Source organism: Pleurodeles waltl, chromosome 6 (assembly GCF_031143425.1).
Source record: "Pleurodeles waltl isolate 20211129_DDA chromosome 6, aPleWal1.hap1.20221129, whole genome shotgun sequence".
Taxonomy (NCBI): Eukaryota; Metazoa; Chordata; class Amphibia; order Caudata; family Salamandridae; genus Pleurodeles; species Pleurodeles waltl.
Window position 1 is genome coordinate 672,688,192 of NC_090445.1, and position 22,849 is coordinate 672,711,040.

Genomic DNA, 22,849 nt, shown 5'->3' on the forward strand with positions numbered 1-22,849 from the left:
ATCCGGCCTTCACAATGGCCAAACCTTCCACCTGGGGGAAAGAAATGTAGCTGCACGTGTTTCACCAAAGCAGACAATACTCTTGCCAACAGGATTGAGAACATTAGCTGTGACATTTCTACTGCCAAGCACACTGTCACTTGGAAAGAACCAGTTGCCAGGAAATGGAGCATTGATAGAACCTGCACCAGAGAGGGGGATCCCAGTGGGATGATGGATAGCTTATATCAGATCAAGCTCCAATTGTGCACAAGGCTCTGTGATTGTGGCCCTTTCCAGTCTATATGTGAGTATAATGTGCCTGTCCTCCTGTGTAGCCAAGTCCACAAGAGGTTTATACATGGGGGTTTGTCTCCTCCTCCTATTCATCCGCAGTGGTAGGTATCTAAGGGACACAAGAGTGAGTAAGCCGTCACAATTTGAACAATGGAAACACCACCTCATTGTGCATACAGCATTAATGTGATGGGACAGTGGGAGTGGGAATGGGAATGTATGCACAATTTTCGGCAATGATGCAGTTATGGAAGATCTGTAAATAGTCCATCACCATGAAATGGCGACCGCCTGTTCTGTATCTGGGGACAGGTGGAAGTGAGGTAACTCCGCCGATGTTGGGTGCCGTGGCGCAAGGCAGTCTTGCACCGCTGGGCAATTCTTCATTGGCTAATATGGGGTCTATGGAGTACAGTGGCCAAAGGGGATCAGCGGCAGCAGTGACGGTGTACACCGCTGTGGACGTGACCACCATTTTCTGTGTGTAACCTCACTTGATTCCTGACTTTCCACAGGAGAACACCTATACTGCGTGTGCTGCTGTGACCTGTGTCTGGAACCTACTATGGCCCTTGTGACCAGGGGAAGGGCCTGTATGGGCCTCCAGACCAGCAGGTGAGTACATCTTGGGCACAATGCATGTGAGAAGATTGCATGAAGATATGTGTGCAGACATCGTGTCATTTGGGGGAATGTTTGTTGGTAGTATGCATGGTGGGTGCCAGGTGATGTGTATGCCAATGGAGTTGGAAAGGGAATTTGTGGGCCATATGTGAGACAGGCTGGATTGTATGTGTAATTGTGTTCTCCTGTCTGTATTACCTCTGCAGGTCAGCGCCCATCAAAAGAAGGGATTGTGGCGTGCCATCCCCAAGGACATGCAGACCCTGGGGGTGTACAACTGCAGGAAACAGTGGGAGGACCCGAGACTCTGGGCACGGAAGACGTGGAGGCCCAGCTGGAGATTCCCTCCCAACGAGGAAGGGGTGCCCATCGGAACCTGACCCCCCCCCCCGATCGCCCGCATACTGGCGGTGGCCTACCCAGAGCTGGATGGGTGCTTGAGGGCATCACAGCAGCCACAAGGGGGTGAGTACAGTGGGCATTACTACAATAATTGTTAGGTGGCATGGGATCCAGGTGGTGGGTGTGAGTTAGTCGGTACCCCTTAATGCCAGGTCAGAGTTTGCAGCGTGATCCAGCTCAAGGGTAGTGGGTGTCTAGCAAATTCAGGTAACCTAGCTCGGTTGCATTCCATGTCAGTCAGGGCTTTGTGGGTCCCAGGAGGGGAGCAGTTGGCGGTGGTTGGCCCTCATCTTGCTGTGTCATCTAGCCAATTTAATGCCAGTGCAAAGCATAGTGCTCATTCCTGATCCCTGTGTGTGACGGTACTATGTATGCTAACTGTGGTGTTGGTGCAGTAATTGACCCAGTGCTCCCTTTCTCTTGCCCTCTTCTCCTTCTGTCATCCTGTTCATGTGTGCATCAGCATCATCTGGCAGAGGGGCAGGGGCACCGGAGACAGAGGGAGCTGCATCCCACAGGACCCAGGAGTCCACCGACGCCGAGGGAACCAGTGGGACAGAGGGCGAGTCGAGCACCACGGCGGAGACAGGAGGTGACAACACTGACTCTGATTCCTCCTCTGATACACAAAATATACACACAAACCAAAATCAGGTAAGTAAACAGTTAGAAAAGTAGTGCAAGCACTGTAGAACACAATAGAATGCAATAGTAGACAATAGGCCTAGGGCCAACACCAACCATATACTCCAAAAGTGGAATGCGAACCACGATTGGACCCCAGGCCTAGTGTAGTGTGTAAAGGGTTGCTGGGAGAGTAAGAAAACACTAAGGGTGTCCAAGATACCCCACCCCAAGACCCTGAAAAGTAGGAGTATCAAATCAAATCAAATCAAATCATTAACATTTATAAAGCGCACTACTCACCCGTGCGGGTCTCAAGGCGCTAGGGGAAAAAGGGGGGGTTATCGCTGCTCGAACAGCCAGGTCTTTAGGAGTCTCCGGAAAGCGGAGTGGTCCTGGGTGGTCCTGAGGCTGGTGGGGAGGGAGTTCCAGGTCTTGGCCGCCAGGAAGGAGAAAGAGCTCCCACCCGCCGTGGAGCGGCGGATGCGAGGGACAGCAGCGAGTGCGAGGCCAGAGGAGCGGAGGAGGCGGGTGGGGACGTAGAAGCTGAGGCGTCTGTTGAGGTATTCCGGTCCCTTGTCGTGGAGGGCTTTGTGTGCGTGGGTGAGAAGTCGGAAGGTGATCCTTTTGCTGACAGGGAGCCAATGCAGGTGTCTCAGGTGTGCGGAGATGTGGCTGCTGCGGGGTATGTCGAGGATGAGGCAGGCCGAGGCGTTTTGAATGCGTTGCAGGCGATTTTGGAGTTTGGCTGTGGTCCCGGCATAGAGGGTGTTGCCGTAGTCCAGGCGGCTCGTGACGAGGGCGAGGGTCACGGTTTTTCTGGTGTCGGCGGGGATCCAGCGGAAGATCTTGCGGAGCATGCGGAGGGTGAGGAAGTAGGCGGAGGACACGGCGTTGACTTGCTTGGTCATGGTGACAAGAGGGTCCAAGATGAAGCCGAGGTTGCGTGCGTGGTCTGTGGGGGTCGGTGCGGTGCCAAGGGCCGTGGGCCACCAGGAGTCGTCCCAGGCGGACGGGGTGTTGCCGAGGATGAGGACTTCCGTTTTGTCAGAGTTCAGCTTTAGGCGGCTGAGCCTCATCCAATCTGCGACGTCCTTCATACCCTCTTGTAGGTTGGTCTTGGCGCTGGCGGGGTCCTTGGTGAGGGAGAGTATAAGTTGGGTGTCGTCGGCGTAGGAGGTGATGATGATGTCGTGCTTGCGTACGATGTTGGAGAGGGGGCTCATGTAGACATTGAAGAGTGTCGGGCTGAGTGATGAGCCTTGGGGTACGCCGCAGATGATTTCGGTGGGTTCTGAGCGAAACGGAGGGAGGTAAACTCTTTGGGAACGGTTTGGGAGGAAGGAGGCGATCCAGTCCAGGGCCTGGCCTTGGATTCCGGTGGAGCGGAGGCGGGTGATTAGGGTGCGGTGACAGACGGTGTCAAAGGCAGCCGAGAGGTCGAGCAGAATGAGGGCGACTGTTTCACCGTTGTCCATCAGGGTTCTGATGTCGTCAGTGACTGAGATGAGGGCGGTTTCAGTGCTGTGGTTGGTTCGGAATCCGGTTTGTGAGGGGTCGAGCAGGTTGTTGTCTTCCAGGAAGGTGGTCAGCTGTTTGTTGACGGTCTTCTCTATTACTTTGGCTGGGAAAGGCAGAAGAGAGATGGGGCGGAAGTTTTTTAGGTTGCTCGGGTCAGCCGTAGGTTTCTTTAGTAGGGCGTTGACTTCGGCGTGTTTCCAGCATTCGGGGAAGGTAGCAGAAGAAAAAGAAGAGTTGATGACGGTCTGGAGGTGTGGGGCGATGATGTCGTCGGCTTTGTTAAAGATGAAGTGCGGGCAGGGGTCCGAAGGGGCGCCGGAGAGGATGGATTTGGTTTCTTCCGTGTTGATGTGGGACCAGTTGTTGAGGGTGATGGTCGTGGATGCCGGTTCGGTGGTGTATGGTTGGGTCTGGTGTCCGAAGCTGTCGTGGAAGTCGCTAATCTTGCGATGGAAGAAAGTGGCGAGGGATTCGCACAGATCCTGTGAGGGCGTGACGGCGTTGGCGCTGGGGTTGGAGAACTCCTTGACGATGCTGAAGAGTTCTCTGCTGTTGTGTCTGTTTTTGTCCAGTCTGTCGGTGAAAAAGTTCCTTTTGGCAGCGCGGATCAGGTGGTGGTGTTCGCGGGTAGCGTTGTTGAGGGCGGTCATGTTGTCAGCGGTGCGGTCCTTGCGCCAGGCTTTCTCAAGGGCGCGACAAGTTTTCTTTGATTCTTTGAGGGTGTCAGAGAACCAGAGAGGTTTTTTGGTGTTGGTCTGTCGATGCGTGCGTTTGAGGGGAGCAAGGATGTCTGCGCAGTTGGAGATCCAGTTCGTGAGGTTGAGGGCTGCGTCGTTGGGGTCGGTGGTGAGGGTGGGTTGGTTGGCGGCGAGTGCAGAGAAGAGTTGCTCTTCGGGGATCTTGTTCCACTGTCGACGAGGGATGGGTTGGGTGCGGAGGTGGCGGGTATCGTGTCGGAATGTGAAGTGGACGCAGCTGTGGTCGGTCCAGTGTAGGGCAGAGGCGTGGCTGAAGAAGACGTGTTTGCTGGCGGAGAAGATGGGGTCAAGCGTGTGTCCGGCGATGTGGGTGGCGGTGTTCACCAGTTGTTTGAGGCCGAGGTTGTCGAGGTTGTCGAGCAGGGTGGTGGTGTTGGGGTCGTTGTTTTGTTCCAGATGGAAGTTGAGGTCACCTAGGAGGATGTAGTCCGGCGAGGCGAGGGCGTGCAGGGAGATGAAGTCGGCGATGGCGTCGCTGAAAGGGGCGCGTGGCCCGGGAGAACGGTAGACGAGGGATCCTCTGAGGGTGGTCCTCGGATCGGTGCGAATCTGAAAATGCAGGTGTTCAGCGGTGAGAGGGGTGTCTTCGGTGGAGGTGGTGACGCTGATGGAGTCTTTGAAGACGATGGCGATACCTCCTCCTACCTGGTTGGTGCAGTCTTCTGGAGATCTTGTAGCCTTCGGGGATGGCAGTGGCGATGTCAGGGGCCGAGGAGGCGTTCATCCAGGTCTCCGTGATGAAGGCGACGTCCGGTGCTATGGAGTCCAGGAGGTCCCAGAGTTCAATGGCGTGTTTGTGGACGGAGCGAGCGTTGACGAGGATGCACTTGAGGTGGTTGATGGCGCGTGGGCTTGTGGTCGTGGTTGTTGCGTGGTGGAAGGTGCGTTTGCAGGAGTTGCAGGCGAAGGGTCCATGGGTGCGTTTGGGGTGAGCTTGGAAGCAAGTATTGGAGCGTCCTGGGTTGAGGGCGTGGAGGGTGGTGGGGTCGTAGCGGGTCAGCGGGGCTTGGGAGAGCTGGGGACCAGGGGTCGTGGCGCTGGGCGCGGGCCAGGCGCGTACGGGCTTGCCTCCGGCGCGCCAGAGGCGCGCCCGCTGCGCAGATGCGCAGCGGGCGCCATATGAGGTAGGAGGTGGGGGCGAATGGAAGCTTGGGGGCGGGGGCGTGCAGGAGGTCGTGGCGGGAAAGCGTGAGGGAGGGGGGGACAGGTAGAGTGAGAAGAGCTGGGGGAGGGGGGTTTAAGGGTGGAGGGGGGTGAGTGTTAGGAGGTTTAGGAGATAAGGGAGAAAGATAGGAGTAGGGTTGAGAAGATAGGGGAGGGGGGTTGTAGAGGTGGGTGAGGGTGAGAGGTAGAGTGAAAGGATAGGAAGATAGGTAATAGAGGGGGTGAGGGAGGGGGGAGAGATAGAGAAATAGATAGAGAAAATAGATAGGGAAATCGATAGATAGGGAAATAGATAGAGAGATAGGAAGATAGGAGGAGGTGAAGAGTGAGGGAGTTAGATAGTGGGATAGAGATAGAGAGATAGGTAGATAGGAGGAGTGAGGGAGGTAGATAGTGAACGGGTTAGATAGGAGAGATAGAGAGGGGGATGCGAGTGGGGGATGAGGCAGGAGGGCAGGCGCGGGGAGAAGAGGACGGAGGAGGCAGAAGAGCCGAAGACAAGAAGAACAGAAGACAAGAAGAACAGAAGAACAGAAGGACAGAAGAACAGAAGAAAGGAAGATCAGAAGACCGGAAGGAGAGAAGAAAGGAAGACCGGAAGAACACAGAAGAACACAGAAGAAGATACAGAAAACGAAGAACAGAGGGCAGAAGACCACAGAAGAAGATGAGGAAGAAGAGAAGAAGAGTGAAGACGGGGGAAAGAAGAGTACAGAAGAAGATTACAGACGAGGAGCGAGGAGGAAGAACAGAAGAACAGAGAAGAAGAAAAGAAGCAGGAGCAGGAGAGAGGGTGAGTAGCGCGGGGCAGAGCGAGGGGCTGGGAGGGGGGGTACTTACTGTGAGGTGGGTCTCAGGAACCTGGAGGAGCTGCAGCGGCAGGGGGAGCGACCTACCCTTGGGTCAAGGGTCGCTACCACTGTCGCGCAGCGGCCACCATATGAGGTGGGGGGGAGGGGTCAGGTGGGGGCGAATGGGAGCTGGGGCGTGCAGGAGGTCGTGGCGGGAAATCGCGAGGGAGGGGGGGACAGGTAGAGTGAGAAGAGCTGGGGGAGGGGGGTTTAAGGGTGGAGGGGGGTGAGTGTTAGGAGGTTTAGGAGATAAGGGAGAAAGATAGGAGTAGGGTTGAGAAGATAGGGGAGGGTAAAGTTACCCTACTACCCCAGAAAGACAGTAAAGTCTAGATAGGGGATTCTGGAAAGACAACAACTGACTGTAAAGCACTGACGACGGATTCCTGGACCTGAGGACCTGCAAAGGAAGGGGACCAAGTCCTAGAGTCACACAAGTGTCCAGGGGGGCAGGAGCCCACTAAACCCCAGGAGACGGTGCAAAACGGCTGCCTCCGGTTGGAAGAAGCCGAAGATTCTGCAACAACGGAAGGTGCCAGGAACTTCTCCTTTGGTCAGAAGATGACCCACGGCGTGCTGGAGGATGCAGAGTTGTTTCCACGCAGAAAGACCGCAAACAAGCCTGGCCAGCTGCAAGAGTTGCGGTTGAGGATTTTGGGTGCTGCCAGAGCCCAGGAAGGACCAGGAGGTCGTCCCTTGGAGGAGGAAACAAAGGGGGCGCTCAGCAACAGAGAGAACGCAGAAGCAGGCAGCACTGCAGAAGCACCTGAACAGGCGTCCAGAAGATCTGAGCACGGCGGTCATCTCAGCACAACAAAAGGGAGTCCAACGAAGTCGGAGTCCCACTCAGCAAGTTGGGCAATGCAGGACGGAGTGCTGGGGACCTGGGCTAGGCTGTGCACAAAGGAAGTCTTGCAAAAGTACACAGAAGCCCTAGCAGCTGCAGTTCATGCAGTACACAGGATTACTGTCTGGCGTGGGGAGGCAAGGACTTACCTCCACCAAATTTGGACAGAAGGGCCACTGGACTGTTGGGGACACTTGGATCCAGCTTGTGTGTTCCAGGGACCACGCTCGTCAAGATGAGAGGGGACCCAGAGGACCGGTGATGCAGAAGTTTGGTGCCTGCTTTGGCAGGGAGAAGATTCCGTCGACCCACAGGAGATTTCTTCTTGGCTTCCAGTGCAGGGTGAAGGCAGACATCCCTAAGAGTATGCACCACCAGGAAACAGTCGAGAAAGCCGGCAGGATGAGGCGCTACAATATTGCTGGTAGTCTTCTTGCTACTTTGTTGCGGTTTTGCAGGCGTCCTGGAGTAGTCAGCGGTCGATCCTTGGCAGAAGTTGAAGAGGGACTTTTGCAGAGGAACTTTGGTGAGCTCTGGTGAGATACCCGCAGGAGAGACCCTTGAGGATTGGCTACAGAGAAAGGTAAGCACCTATCAGGAGGGGTCCCTGACATCACCTGCTGGCACTGGCCACTCAGAGGTATCCATTGTGCCTTCACACCTCTGCATCCAAGCCGGCAGCGGTCTGGGACACACTGGAGGAGATCTGGGCACTTCCCCTTGGGAGGTGCTGGTCAGGGGTGTAGTACCCTCTCTCAGAGGAAATCCTTTGTTCTGCCTTCCTGTGACTGGGCTGCCCAGGCCCCAGGGGGGCAGAAACCTGTCTGAGGGTTGGCAGCAGCGGTAGCTGCAGAGAAAACCCCGGAAAGTTAGTTTGGCAGTACCCGGGCTCTGTGCTGGAGTCCCGGGGATGCATTGGATTGTCCCCCCAATCCAATACCAGAATGGTATTGGGGGAACAATTCAATGATCCTAGACATGTTACATGGCCATGTTCGGAGTTACCATTGTGACGCTACATATAGGTATTGACCTATATGTAGTGCACACGTGTAATGGTTTCCCCACACTCACAAAGTCCGGGGAAATTGCCCTGAACAATGTGGGGGCACCTTGGCTAGTGCCAGGGTGCTCTCACACTTAGTAACTTTGCACCTAACCTTCACCAAGTGAGGGTAAGACATATAGGTGACTTATAAGTTACTTAAGTGCAGTGTAAAATGGCTGTGAAATAACGTGGACGTTATTTCATTCAGGCTGCAGTGGCAGTCCTGTGTAAGAATTGTCTGAGCTCCCTATGGGTGGCAAAAGAAATGCTGCAGCCCATAGGGATCTCCTGGAACCCCAATACCCTGGGTACCTAGGTACCATATTCTAGGGAATTATGTGTGTTCCAGTGTGCCAATCAGAATTGGTAAAATTAGTCACTAGCCTGCAGTGACAATTTTGAAAGCAGAGGGAGCATAAACACTGAGGTTCTGGTTAGCAGAGCCTCAGTGATACAGTTAGGCACCACACAGGGAACACATACAGGGCACACTTTATGAGCACTGGGGTCCTGGCTAGCAGGATCCCAGTGACACAGGCAAAAACAAACATACATACAAGTAAAAAAGGGGGTAACATGCCAGGCAAGATGGTACTTTCCTACAGTTGTAGCCTGTCAAAGACTTTTGCATTTGATTCGTCTACAGATTCAGGCCCTAATTATGAGTTTGGCGAGTGAAAAAGGCCGCCCGCCAAACTCCTTAGGTCAGGAGACCGACAGAGCGGTTTCCTTCCTGCTGGCCTTTTATGAGTTTCCCGCTGAGTCAGCGGGTGGAAACTGGCCATGCGGGAAATGCACAACATTGACACCGGCTCATAATAGAGCCTGCGGCAATGTTGTTGTGCATCGGGTACATCAGCACACGTCACGCAAATCACTGTCTGCAAACAGTGATTTGCGTGATGGGGCTGGCCCGGGGGGGCCCCGCACTGCCCACGTCAAGTGCATGGGCAGTGCAAGGGCCCCAGGCACCCCGTTTCCGCCAGCCTTTACATGGCGGTAAAACCGCCATGTAAGCACCAATGGAGAGAAGGGTTTGTAATCCCCAGGGCAGCACTGTGGTAAAGCCATGGTCGTAATGCTACGGTTGAAATCCTAATGTCAAAATGATGGCCTCAGTATTTAAACATTTATATTTTAAACCAATTGAAACTGCATCTCTGAAGGTTGTAGAAAGGCTTTAAACATACCCTGGCGTAAAATTCAGATTTTCCACAGAAAGGGTGGGAAGAAAATCCTAATTTAATTAAAGACTAGAGGCTAATATTATCCCTCCCAAAAATAACCCACCATTAATAATTGCTGTTTGTGTTTATAGTTACTGTTAAGAGAATAATGGAGTTCCAGGAAGCTTTGGAAGAAGAAAATAGGAAGTTCCCTTTATTTTGGTTATGGTTCAAAGAAGATTCAACTGTTTGCAGCAAGGAAGAAGAAAGATAGCTACTTAAAGGGGACATTTACAGTGTTTTAGACTTTTCTAATTCTAAAGTTAGGAATTCTATTGTCCTCTGACAATAAAGAGGATATGCATAATATTAGCCCCTGTGTCTTTAATGAAATCAAGATTTTCTTCCCACCCCTTCTGTGGAAAATCTGAATTTACTACCTGGAGAAGTGAAAGACCCATTTAAGGTCTCATGCTAATGGACATATATAAACAAATATATCAAGAATAGAATACATTGCTCTACTTTTTCAGTGCATGCTCTCTGGCTCACAAAATAAAACTGTGGCCAACAAGCCAAACTAAAACCATCTTCCTTATGTACGACCGTGCAAAAAAATGGAAAAGTGACCTAACCGAAAAATACACAAACTGCTATACGGAGGACATGATAATTGGCCATTAGGAAAAAAAATAACATTCTTAATTTTTATAACAACAATGATTAGCTTTCATTCACGTTTGGCTTGATATGTAGCACAATCCTACTAAAAGTAGGAAGGAAGCCCAAAAAATAAACTAGACTGCATATGTAGTTTCAGAATTATTAAATGAACAATTAAAAGACATACGTATGGTTACATGACTATGCAAACCAATGAGTAAACATAAATAATACATTAGATAAAAAGAAAGAAATCACATTTAATCTGATAGCCACTCTGTAGTTATAGTCAGTATGCCCAAAGATAGGAATTCCTTGGATATTAGCTTCCGAATAACTTTCCACTGTTTGATGACTCATAACAACACTTTCCAGACCTACAGCATTTACTGCAGTTTGAGATTATGTAAATTTTTTAAGTGAATCCTTAAGGGAGTGCAACGATAAAAGGGGATTCCAAAATGTGTTTTTCTACCAGTGCATTTTCCATAGACTAATGTATTTGACCTTGAGCGAAAATGTCTGAATCAATTTACATTACATTTGGCAGGACTATACATTATGGTGCAGAGATGATGCTTTTTGATACTGCAGTTAAATAGGGCAAGTATTTTTTAAGTTATAAGGCATGTAAACTTAGTGATATCTGTCACTGCTGTACTTTCGCTGAATTTCACAAACGTTTGTGAAACTAACATGATACACGGCTGTAAACTTAAAAAAAAATATGTATAAATAAATAAACTTCCCTGCCTATTACCACTTTCATAAAGCTGTAATAGGTAGGGATCTACTATTTACCTATATCTAACGCCCTAACACTTAACACAGTCAACATGTGGTAAAAACAACATTGCAGCCGTTTCATTCTTTAAAACAGCCTTTACTCTATTATTTACTAGTTTGTCATCATCATGTTCTACAGTATACTCCAAAGTTTTCACAGTACACCATGGCCCAAAATGTAACTAAGGCCTACTGGTATTATTGGATTGCAGTACCCTTGATTCACTCATGGTGTAACATGGGCAATACAATACTTACATCAGATTTACAAAGGAACGCAAGGCCAACATGTGTGGTCCTGCATTGATTTGTACAGCTGGTGTAACAGAAGGCAGCACAAGTCGTTGTTTTGAGTTACTCAGCACAATATAATCTACATTGGTGCTAAATTTCACAATTTTAACATAATCCATACTGCTGCTAAATTTCACATTAATCCATATGCCGCACCACTGTAACCATTCCACTCTACGCCACTGAACTCCACTCTATGCTTGTCTTCTTTAAAAAACTTCACTGTATGCCACTCTGCTATTAAACTGCACACAATGCCACTGTACGCCGCTCTAGTCTATGTCACTCCACTGGACACTACCCCACTCTACTGTACGCCACTCCACTCTACTCCACTGAATGCCTCTCTACTCTGCAACATTCCATTATATGCTATTACACTGTACAGAACTTCACTCAACCCCAATCCACTCCACGCTATTACACTGTATGCAACTCCACTCTACTCTACTCCTCTTCAATGTACACCACTCCTTTGTATGCCACTCCCCTATACATTACTCCAGTGTATGCTATCCCACTGTATGCCAATCTACTCTGTGCTATTCCACTGTAAGCTACTCCACTCTATGCCAATCCAGTGTATGGTACTCTACTCTATGCCACTTCATTCTACGCTATTCGATTGGACCCCATTCCCAGCGTACACCACTCCACTGCATGCTATTATACTGTACACCACTCCATTATATGCCTCTCTACTATGTACTACTCTACTATACACTCTACTCCACTCTACTGTACAACACTCCACTCTATGCCACTCCACACTATTGCTGTACACAACTCCACAATACGCCAGTCCTCTCTATGCTATTACACTGTCTGCAAGTCCACTCTACGTCTCTTCTGTGTACGCCACTCCACTGTATGCTATTACACTGTACCCTTTTCCAGTGTACAACGCTCTACGCCACTACATTTGATGCTAGTCCGTTGGAAGTCACTCCACTGTAAGTCACTCCATTATATGGTACTTCACTCTACCCCATTCCACTGTACACTACCCCAGTCTACACCACTCCTCTGTACTCCACTCTATGCTTTTCTAGTGTACAATACTATAATCTACACTATTACACTATACGCAACTTCAATCATTGCCCCGCTACTATATGGTATTCAACTGTATCTCACGCCACTCTAGCCCACTTCACTGTAAGCTACTACACTCTACCCCACCCCACAATACACCACTCCAATCCAAACCACTTCACTGTAATCTTCTACACTATACGCAATTACACTTTATGCCATGCCACTGCATGCTACTACACTATTACACTTTATGCCATTCCAGTCTACACCACTCCACTCTATGCTATTTCACTTTATGCTACTCTACAATTCTGTGTACTCTCATCCACTCTACTATACTCTGCGCCCCTCTCCTACTCTACTGCACCCTATTCACGTTCGATCAAATTTCCAAAATTGCACTCAGCTCTATGCCCGTACACTATGTTGTACAACACTGTACTCCACTCCACGACAGTTTCCAACACAGTACAACACAGCACTCTACTCTACTGCATGATACACCACTCCAATTTTGTTTCTTCAACTCTATGCCACTTTAATGTGTGCCACCCTATTCTATGCTGATCCACTGCACCCTAATCCACTCTACGCTACTGCTCTCAATGCTAGTCCACTCTTCTACACCCCACTGTACCCTATACCACTTTATGCTACTCCACTTTACGCCACTACAGTGTATGCCACTCCACTCTATGCTGTTTCAGAGTATGACACTTCATATAACACCACTCTATAAAAGTCTACAACACTTCATGGCACTCTCCCACATTCTACTTCACTCTACCCCCATGCACTCCACTGTCCAACTCTTTACTCCACACTACGCCTGTACACTCCAAAGTACAACACTTTGCTACACTACACAACTTTAATTTAGAAGATCACAACCTATGCTACCCCAGTACACTCCACTCCAGGCCACTCTAATCTATGACACACCAATACACTCTATTTTGCTTTACTCAAGACTACATTACACCACTCTACTCCACTGGACTCTACTCCTCTTTACTAAACTTTACTACACTAGGCTACTATACAACAATCCACTCTATGTAGCTCCACTGTTTCACACACTACTGCACTCTATGCAACTCCACTTTACAACACTCTACTGAACTGTGTGCTCTCTGACCCTTCACTCAACTGTACAACATGGTAGATTACTGTATGCCAAGGTACAACACTCTACGATACTCTAGTCCACTACACAACACTATGCAACTCTTTGTAAGCCACTGTACCCCATTTTACTGACAGTCCTCCAATCTACTCTGCTGTACGGCACTCCACTCTACGCAACTCAATGCTATTGTACTCTACAACACTGAATGCCAGTCACTGGACTACACTCTTCAACACTGCACTGTACACCTCTCCACAAAAAACTAGACTGTATGACTTTATTCTACTGTGGTTTACATCACTTATTAATACTGTATGACACCCCACTGCAATCTACTTTACAACATTGTACCCCAATATATATCATTTTACTCAACTGTATGCTACGCCACACCACTCTACTGCACTTCATGCCCCTACAGTACACAACATGCAACTCCACTCTGTGACACTTTACTCTACACCACTCCACCATTTTCCACTATATCCCACGCTATGCCACTGTACCATACTCCGCTCTACGGTGCTCCACTGTTCAGCACTCTACTCTACTGTATATAACTCCACTTGACAATATTCCATCTATGACACTCTGCTTCACCCTATTCCACTCTAAAACATTCTGCTCCACTCTATGACAGTCTCTGACACTCTACTCTACTGTTCATAACACCATTCCACTGTAGTACTCGCTGATCCAGTCTATGTACTTGTCTGTCAGGGAGGGTCTGCGCACGTTTTCAACATGTCCACCACAAGACAGCTCCAATACTCGGATTAGAATGTCACAGAGTCTAAGAGAGTCCAAGTGGGGGAAAAGGGAATTGGGTAGGGAACAGCTGGGAAGGATACCTGTAGGAAGCCAAAGGTTAAACAACACAACATCAGAATAAAATCACATTTAGGTTCATAATAACTCTCTGTTGAATCTAGGGTTCAATGATACTTAGAACATGAAATAACACTCTGTTGAGTCTAGTGTTCAATGATACTCGGAACATGAAATAACACTCTGTTGAATCTAGAGTTCAATGGTACTCGGAACATGAAATAACACTTTGTTGAATCTAGAGTTCAATGGTACTCGGAACATGAAGTAACACTCTGTTGAATCTAGAGTTCAATGGTACTCGGAACATGAAGTAACACTTAGACTGAAAAAACATTAATGGCCTAGCACTAGACTCTAACTAGGCCTCAAGAAATCTAGGTACCTGGAAAGGAATCAAAAATGGTTAATACAATGTTTCATAGGGACTTTTCATGAGTTGTAACATACTGTCTAGGAATACAAGAACCTTCTAGAACAATGTCCCAGAACAGACACTGCCTCATTACATAAGGACAAAAGGCAATCCAAACATTCCCTGGAAAAACAACAGGAATTGTACTAAGGACTTAACATGCACATAGAATGTAACATCTTGAATTTAACACCTCTGCAGAAAATTCAAGGGCCCTGGGTAATTGTGTGCACTTCAGGAAACACTACACATCAAAGTTTTGATTGCCATAAAATGATCGCGCACATTGTAAGCGATCTGAACATCAAGAGTTAAATGCAAGGAAATGAATTGCACGTCTTGACGATTCGAATGTCACCATGTAACTGCCAAGAAATGGTAGCGCACAATGAGTATCAAGAGTTGAACACGAGGAATGAATTGCGCGTCTTGCAGATTCGAATGCCACCATGCAACTGCCAAGAAATGGTAGCGCACAATGAGTATCAAGAGTTAAACACAGGAATAAATTGTGCATCTTGCCGATTCGAATGCCTATATGCAAATGTCTAGAAATGGTCACGCACACTGTTGCCGACCCAAATTTCAAAAGTCAAATGCCAAAAATGAATTGCGCGTCTTGCTGATTCGAATATCAACATGTAAATGCCAGAAACCAAGAGCACATTCACACACACAAGGAAAAATCTCCCAATATGAAAATTAGGCCCAAGAACTCGAATGCCTTCAAGAACGGGATCGAGGGCCCAGCCCGACTTCCGTCTTACCGCCCTGATCAAGGATCACCAATACAACGAAGGGCAAGGCCTGGAAGATCAAGGTAGGCCTCCGGAACAGGAGCTCAGGAAATTGCTGCTGCTCTGCACCAGGACCTCTGAATAGTGAGCATGTGGAGCTGGGGTGGCTCCCTTATATAGAGTCTGTCTCAGCCCACAAACCACACCCAGTCATGCTGCAGAGAAAGCTTCTAGAAGGCCCTGGTAGGGGACCACACCCTGACACACTCTGAAAGCCTGCAGCAATACATTGCAAATTAACAGTATTTACAAGCACCTTGAATATAAGTCTTCAGGATTAAACTCTGCCATGCAAAAGGTTAAACAACAGCATATCAACATAATGCATGAATTACGTTATCTCATAAGTGCTGGGTTTTTGCATTCCAGTCGCACGTAGAGCGCGCACTGCCCTGATGTTGACAATTCAACCATGAGACACCATACCACAATATATAACACTCTACTCCAATCGATTTTAATGTACAATACTCCAGTCTATGACAATTAACTTTACAACACTCTACTCAACTGGACAGTACTATGCCCCCATAACAAATCTGAACTCTTATGATATGAAACACATTTTGTGAAAACAAATTTTAAAACACTGACATTTAATGAAAAAACAAAGGTTAAAGCTTAGATATAATTGGGAACACCTATTGCCCTATACAAACCAAGTTTAAACTAAACATACTTTAAAAATTCTAAAGATATATGTATAGCTTTCATTTACAATTTATCCACCACCTTCAAATTATTAGAAGTAGGGGATCTTGTTGGACACTTTTTTCAGCTCGCTAACCAGACAACACTCACTATGTATTGCCACTGTAGTATGCACTGTGTTCTCACAAATAATGATACTTCACAGTACAACACTACGCTGTAAGAGACTCTCTGCCACTGTAATGCACAACACTACACTCAACAACACTGAATTATAAGACACTCTACTCCACAGAAGTCTACTCTAGGCCACTACTCTATAATCTGCTACACTCTATGCCACTCTACAGCAATTTGCTCAATGACACTCCACTCCAGCTCTGCTGTTCAAATGCCACTACACTGTACAACACGTCACTCCACTCTAAGCCACTCTACGATATGGCACACCATGCCACTCCACCGTATAACACTTTACTCCACTGTACACAATGTCACTCCAGTCTACTCCCACTCCACTCTATTCCACCCAACAATACTCCTCTCTACGACACTAGACTCTACTGCACTTTTCTTCACTACACTCAATTTTACGACACGCCAATCAATGGTGATCCACAATGCGATTTGAAACACATTTTGATTCAAAAATAAAATTCATTAACAAACAATGAAAAAACATAAAGGCTAGGGATAATTTATAGTTAGAACTATGTTATGTATTGTTTCTATACAAAACCAACTTAACATACACAAACATTAAAAATTGCAAATTTATAAAAATAACTTCAATTTATAATATACGCATCTCTTTCAAGTATAAGTTGCACACCTCCAAACACAGTCTTGTCACCTCACTTACCAAATTATATTGACTGTAACTCATGAAATTTCCATGCACTGTTTATATTGTTGCATACTAGCCACTTACAGCATGTGAAATCACAGTATTCATAACAACTCTTTTAACTTCTCAAATTACATTATTTGTCACATCACAGTGCATGGTAGAGTGGAGAGTTAGAGTTGTCTGGTTAACGAGCTGAAAAGAGTGCATAAAAAAGGTCTGCCACTAATATTACCTTTACTTTACCTTCCTTTACCATTCTCCACTCCTTAAAACCTTCACACCCCTAAAATTACTCTTAACTGCCTTTACCATTCCTAACTCTTACACTCTAAAATTGCTCTCACCTCCCCTTACCACTACCCACCCTGAACCCTAAATTGACCCTTACTTCTCTTTACCACTGCGCAACCCTACACCTTAAAATTACTGTTACCTCCCTTTGTCACCACCCACCCCTAAACCCTATAATTACCCTTAACTTCCTTTACCTCTCCCCTCCCTTACACCCTAAAATCAAACTTATCTCCTTTTACCACTCCCCAGCACTGAACCCTAAAATGACCCTTACATCTGTTTACCACTGCTCATCTCTAAACCCTAAAATTACCATTTCTCGTTACACACCCCTTACCTCACCTATACTTACGATCCTTGGAAAAGGCATGTGTAATAAAGGTATGTGAGGCAAAGGTATCTACATATTAAGTAGGTGCTTAGTAAACGTATATGTGGAAAAGACTTGCAGGTAAATGATGTTTGCAAGAAATAGGCAACGCTAATCTATGTATATATCCAATCAAGCAGTATTCTACAGATGCTACTCTTTCCATTTACTATTAATAAGTACTATTGATTACAATATTTCTTTTAAAAAATTTTTAAAATTCCAGTATATGATACCCAAATTTATTCTCAACAGCAATCTGATGCCCCCTTTCGCACCACTCAACTGCACTACTGCCTCAAAAATTGAAAGTATGTAGTTTTTATAGAGCAGTGATGCAACTTATATTGAACAAATGTGATATATTTTAAAATAAAAGACAACAAATAACATCCGTTAGAATTAAATGTCAGAAATAGGTGCACAATCCCGCTGTACAAAATGATTGTGACATACAAAAATCAAGGAAACGTTCAATTCATTTTATTTTTTACATTTGAACAGTGTTTTGTGTAAAAAAGAAAAACTGTAAACATTTGATAGCAAATAGTGTTCTAGTTAAAACGTTTTGCTTAAACGTGTTTTAACAACTAAAATTCATGTAAAAACATTTTAATAACATTAAAAAAGAATCTACTTCTTAATTGCCTGAAAGCAGCAAGTTTTTGTAAAAGTGTCTTTGGGCAGACCCATCTGCCGAACTTCTGACAGGGAGGTTGCCGCCTTACTGGCTACCTGCCCACCAGGCCCATTATGAGCATTGAGAGGGTGCTGGGCAGGGGGCCCCTGCACTGCCCAAGCCAAGTGCCTGGGAGGTGCAGCTCCCCCCGTGGCCCACTGCACCTGTTCCCTGCCAGCCTTTTAGTGGTGGTAAAACTGCCATAAAAAAGCTGGTGGAGAACCAAGTCGTAATCAGCAGGGTGGCACATCATGCAGCACCGCCCTGGTTGATTGCGACCTGCACTTGCCATCAACCCATCGGGATAACTGATCCCGGCGGAGACAGCAGTACCCTGGCGGTCTGACCACAAGGGTCCTAACGTGGCGGTCGGACGACGACGGCAGGAGCAGTCCTGACCGGTACCGCGAGTCTAGCAGTCTAATGACCACCAGACTTGTAATCAGGCCCTTGTGTTTCTTATGTCTCATCATCTATTTTCCCATATTTTTTGTCATCTTTAAGCACTGAAGACAAATATGTATGATGTTTGAAAAAAAGAAATCTCTTAAAACACATAAATATGTATTGGAAATGCGTGGAGATGGTGTCCCTTTAATAATAGCGCACCGATAGTCTAGATTTCTGATATTTTTGCAAACGTTTTTCTTTACACACCAACAGTAAAATTTAACCAGCATCTCACATTGATGACTGGTTGTCAAAGTATCATTTTAAAATGTACTCGGAAAAGATGAAATATTGTGTGACAAATTACAAACTTTACAAAAATCACAGTGGGGAATCAAGATCTGTTTTGGCTTCAATCATTCATGTTTATTTTAAAAAAATAATTGGAATGACAGGTCTCCTGTCACCTAAACTAGGGTAAATGATAATATACATAAAATATACATTTTGCATGCAGATATCTACATTTACTTTCTGAGCAAACATACTATATTTAAAGCCTATTTAAACACCTACAGTTACCATGGATTATTTTATTATTAAGTTCATCTTGTACTTAAATATCAGTGGTATTGTTTTTTGTACATTCATCTAGAGCATATTCTGAGAAATGTTTGTCACTGTGATGTTTCATGGGAGCTTATGAAACACACAGGCTTAATTTAAATACGGTGGAACAAATAAAGAAAACTCTGATTTGGAGAAAAGATTAAAAATGCAGAATTTCCCCTACTTTAGGCAAGGTTTAAAGAAGTTCTAGCCATGGATTTTATTGTGTATTTACTACTTCTTTTATAGATCTGATATTCACTTATAGTAAGACATATGGTTGTTGTTTTAACTGACATAGTTGGGGTAGGTGTGGTAGTAGTTGACATCTCAGTTTTCAACTCTGAAATTGCAGCATGTGAAAGAAATGCTTCCAAATCCATATTTTATATCCTTATAAGTGAGTAACAGCATCGTCCAATGATTTACCACAATTTATTTTCACATTGCAGTAGGATTCTAATGTCAAAAAACACTTGTATTAAGAAAATGTAATCTCTTCCTGCTTGTACTAAGTTATTACAAGAAAACAGTAATGTAATAGCACCCCTAGTGTACAGACATTATGATTAAGGGGTACTACCTCTGTGCCTTCTCATAAAGGAAGAGCAAGCTCTGTTAGGGCCTGCAAAAAAGATCAAGCAAATCCATCAGGCCATGGACATGCACCCTTCCAGTCTGCCAGTCATCGCTCTGATGTCCTCACTTGTGTGATATCACCCAATCAACCTTTCTGCCACTTCTCCCACACACAAGAAGATACACATTAAGGCTTGAGGAGCTGCTGTGATCAGCGACCAGCATGCAACCAGTCGCATGGGATGCAGCATGCTTCATTTCAAGGCTCATTGAACATTTACCCTCACTTCTTCTTGCCGGCCTGGCAACTGTGAAAATAACTAGGAACTTCTTTAAGCACAAGGAAAATCAAGAAGGTCTTTAGAGTAAATAAGTTTAACGTTGAATGCACTGTTCTGAATTGTCCCACTTCATGTATGAGAATGGCATCGATATCTTCACTAATATTTCTGTGACTTTTAGTACTGATTTTGTTAAGATATAAACAAAACTGCAAGTCACAGGATGAAAAGAAAAGCCATAATAGGATGAGCTACTTACACCTAATATTGTCATACTTGAGAGCATTTAGACAGGGTGAAACTTCCACTTTATATTTTATGGAATAATGTAACCCTTCAGCATTTTAAAATTGTTGTTTGAAGGCACACAGGAGTTCTGGAGACATCATATGGCCATTGAAATGCTTAATCGCTTGCAGTAGCGTACATGATCATGGAAATTCTTAACTTCTTGATCACTTGCAGTAACTTTACAAAGTACTTCAAAGGGAATATTAGCCCATAAGTATCTCAAACAATAATAAACCAGAAGCTCCTGTCCACAAAGAAAAGACAGCAGACTGTGGCCCAGATATCCCAAATGTTTGGGCTAGTGCAAAGAAGAGCACCGCAAACAGCAGCAACAAACTGACTTCACATGCAAAACTGTTTGTGCTGAAAGTTAACCCTCATGCAGTAGCTGAAACACTTTCACCATATCCCTTTGAATGTATACAAGGGGGGGGGCGTGTATAGGGCATAGAGATTTTAGGGGAAAGAAAGATCTACTAAATTAGCATGGTCTGATTTTCCGCCAAACCTTAACGACTAGTGAAACAAGCCAATAGCAAGGGTTCGCAAGGTATATCAAATGATATGTTTGTAACATGTTTTACTCTAAATCACCCCAATTGCACGCCTGACTTATGTGCAGTGCTCAACACAGAAATTTGTACTAGAGTATAAGCCTCTAATACAAATCCTAGGTTACACACACCGCTGGCTCACCTTTGACACATAGCCCTAAGGCTTGTGTCATGTAGAACAGCCAGATTTTGTGCAACCGCCGATGACTTAATAGCAGACAGCGACAATGACTTAATAGCAGACAATGTTGTGCTAAATCGAAAACTGGGCTATTTTCTAATCTTTGTGCAGTAGTTACACAAAGTTGTGCACTGCATGAAGGGCAGCAAAACGGGTTATTTTAATATCAGGACCTCCCCTGTAGTTTGCACACTTGTTTTTTTATCTGAGAACAGATCACACATCTCTCCTCACCATCCTGCGAAGCCTTGAGGCATTAACTGGGCTCATGCCTAAACTGATATACAGTAATTAATTTTACAAAGATGCCGATAATGATGTTCAAAGACAAAGAGACAATAAAACGGATGAGTTATCTATGGCTGTATGACACAATATCAACTACAGAATTCATCATGCCACAATAATTTGTAGCAAAAATACTGACAAACAAAATATTTTGACAGTAAGCATACATGGATAAGCATAGATGTACTAATCTTAACTTCACATCTACGTACCTTGATAATATTTATATAAGTCATCAAGGTACACAGATATAGATTTAAGTAAAGTAAACCTTACCTATATATTCTTACCTTGTCCATATTTTGCTTCTCAATATGTTTGCTAAGATACTTCTGTAGCACAGTATTTAAAACTCAAAATTATGGTACAACCCCCACCCCTAGAAATATATATAAATGTAGATGCTCTCCTATTAGCATTATACTTTCAGAATAAGGATATGCTTAAATGAATTGGTAGGTGTCCTCTTCTCAGCTTCTATTTAGTAAACGTTACCTCTCTTTTGAGTGAAATAATGCCTACATGAGTACATTGAGGGTTCTTCAAGGCTACTATCTCCATTAGGGTTAATGTTTTCAAATGTATTTCCAGTTTTTACATAGTGTTTTGATTTGTCACCCAGGTGATATTTTTGTAAAAATGCATTACTATTCTTTAAATAAATGTAATCTGCGAGCAATCAGTTCAGAGTCTGAAGGGTGTCAATCCTGTGCCTAAGAGTAACCTAGCAAACTAGGTATTCTACAAAGATAACGAATCTCTGATGAGTTGTTTAATATGTTATTGTGTGTGTTTTCTGATGCCTATTAAAATTCTTTTTCCAGCTAAACGTTTTCTTACATTCGGTACATTGATATGGTCTCTCTCCTGTGTGGATTCGTATGTGTTCATTAAGATGGTACTTTCGACTAAATCTTTTTTCGCAAGCTGAACAATGATAAGGTCTTTCTCCTGAATGTGTCCTCTGGTGCCGAGTAAGATGCTGGTTTGTTTTGAAAAATATCCCACATTCAGGACAGGCATGTCCTCTAACATTAATATGTGTATTTTGTTGATTTGATGAAAAATGCACACTTGACAGATTACTTTCAAAATCATTGTAAGTTTGGGATCCTTCCATGTCAGTGATTCCTCGGCAGAGTTCAAAAAACTCTGGGTCCATCAAACCACTTTCACATTGAGTAGCTATCTCTGCTCCAAGTTTCTGGTTACTTTCAGGCCACAGATCACTTTTAGAGTTTCCTCCATTTTCAGTTCCCTTGATATCATTTAATTTCTCTTTTTCCTGCAAAGCTTTGAAGGTTGTTGTGTTCTCAGCATATACTCCAGTGTAGCCAATGTTTTTTTTCCTGTTCCTACTTTCATCACCTGTTGGAGCACATAAATAAAAGAGATGTTACCAAAAGTATATATTTAAAATTGGGAAGTGCAGACTATTTTAGGCCAGCTGTGAGAGTTCACAGTTGGTTAAAAAACATAATTAAAAGTTGTTTGAAAAAGCAGTGCATATAAAATATAGCACACAAAAGGAAAACTACAGAAAGCAAGTAAACAAATCCAAATATTATGGCACTAATTCCACATTTAGAGGAATTACCAGT

The 22,849-nt window shown here is 45.3% G+C and overlaps 1 protein-coding gene across 1 annotated transcript in view; it reads right to left on the reverse strand.

Moving 5' to 3' along the window:
* Positions 1-17,864: 17,864 nt before the first annotated feature.
* The window catches only part of LOC138300144 (zinc finger protein 84-like), a 32,107-nt gene continuing 27,122 nt past the window's right edge, over positions 17,865-22,849 (reverse strand). The window contains exon 3 of the mRNA XM_069239092.1: positions 17,865-22,616. Within this exon, the coding sequence (XP_069095193.1) occupies positions 22,021-22,616 (596 nt within the window). The 3' untranslated portion in view covers positions 17,865-22,020. The remainder of the gene's footprint in view (positions 22,617-22,849) is intronic.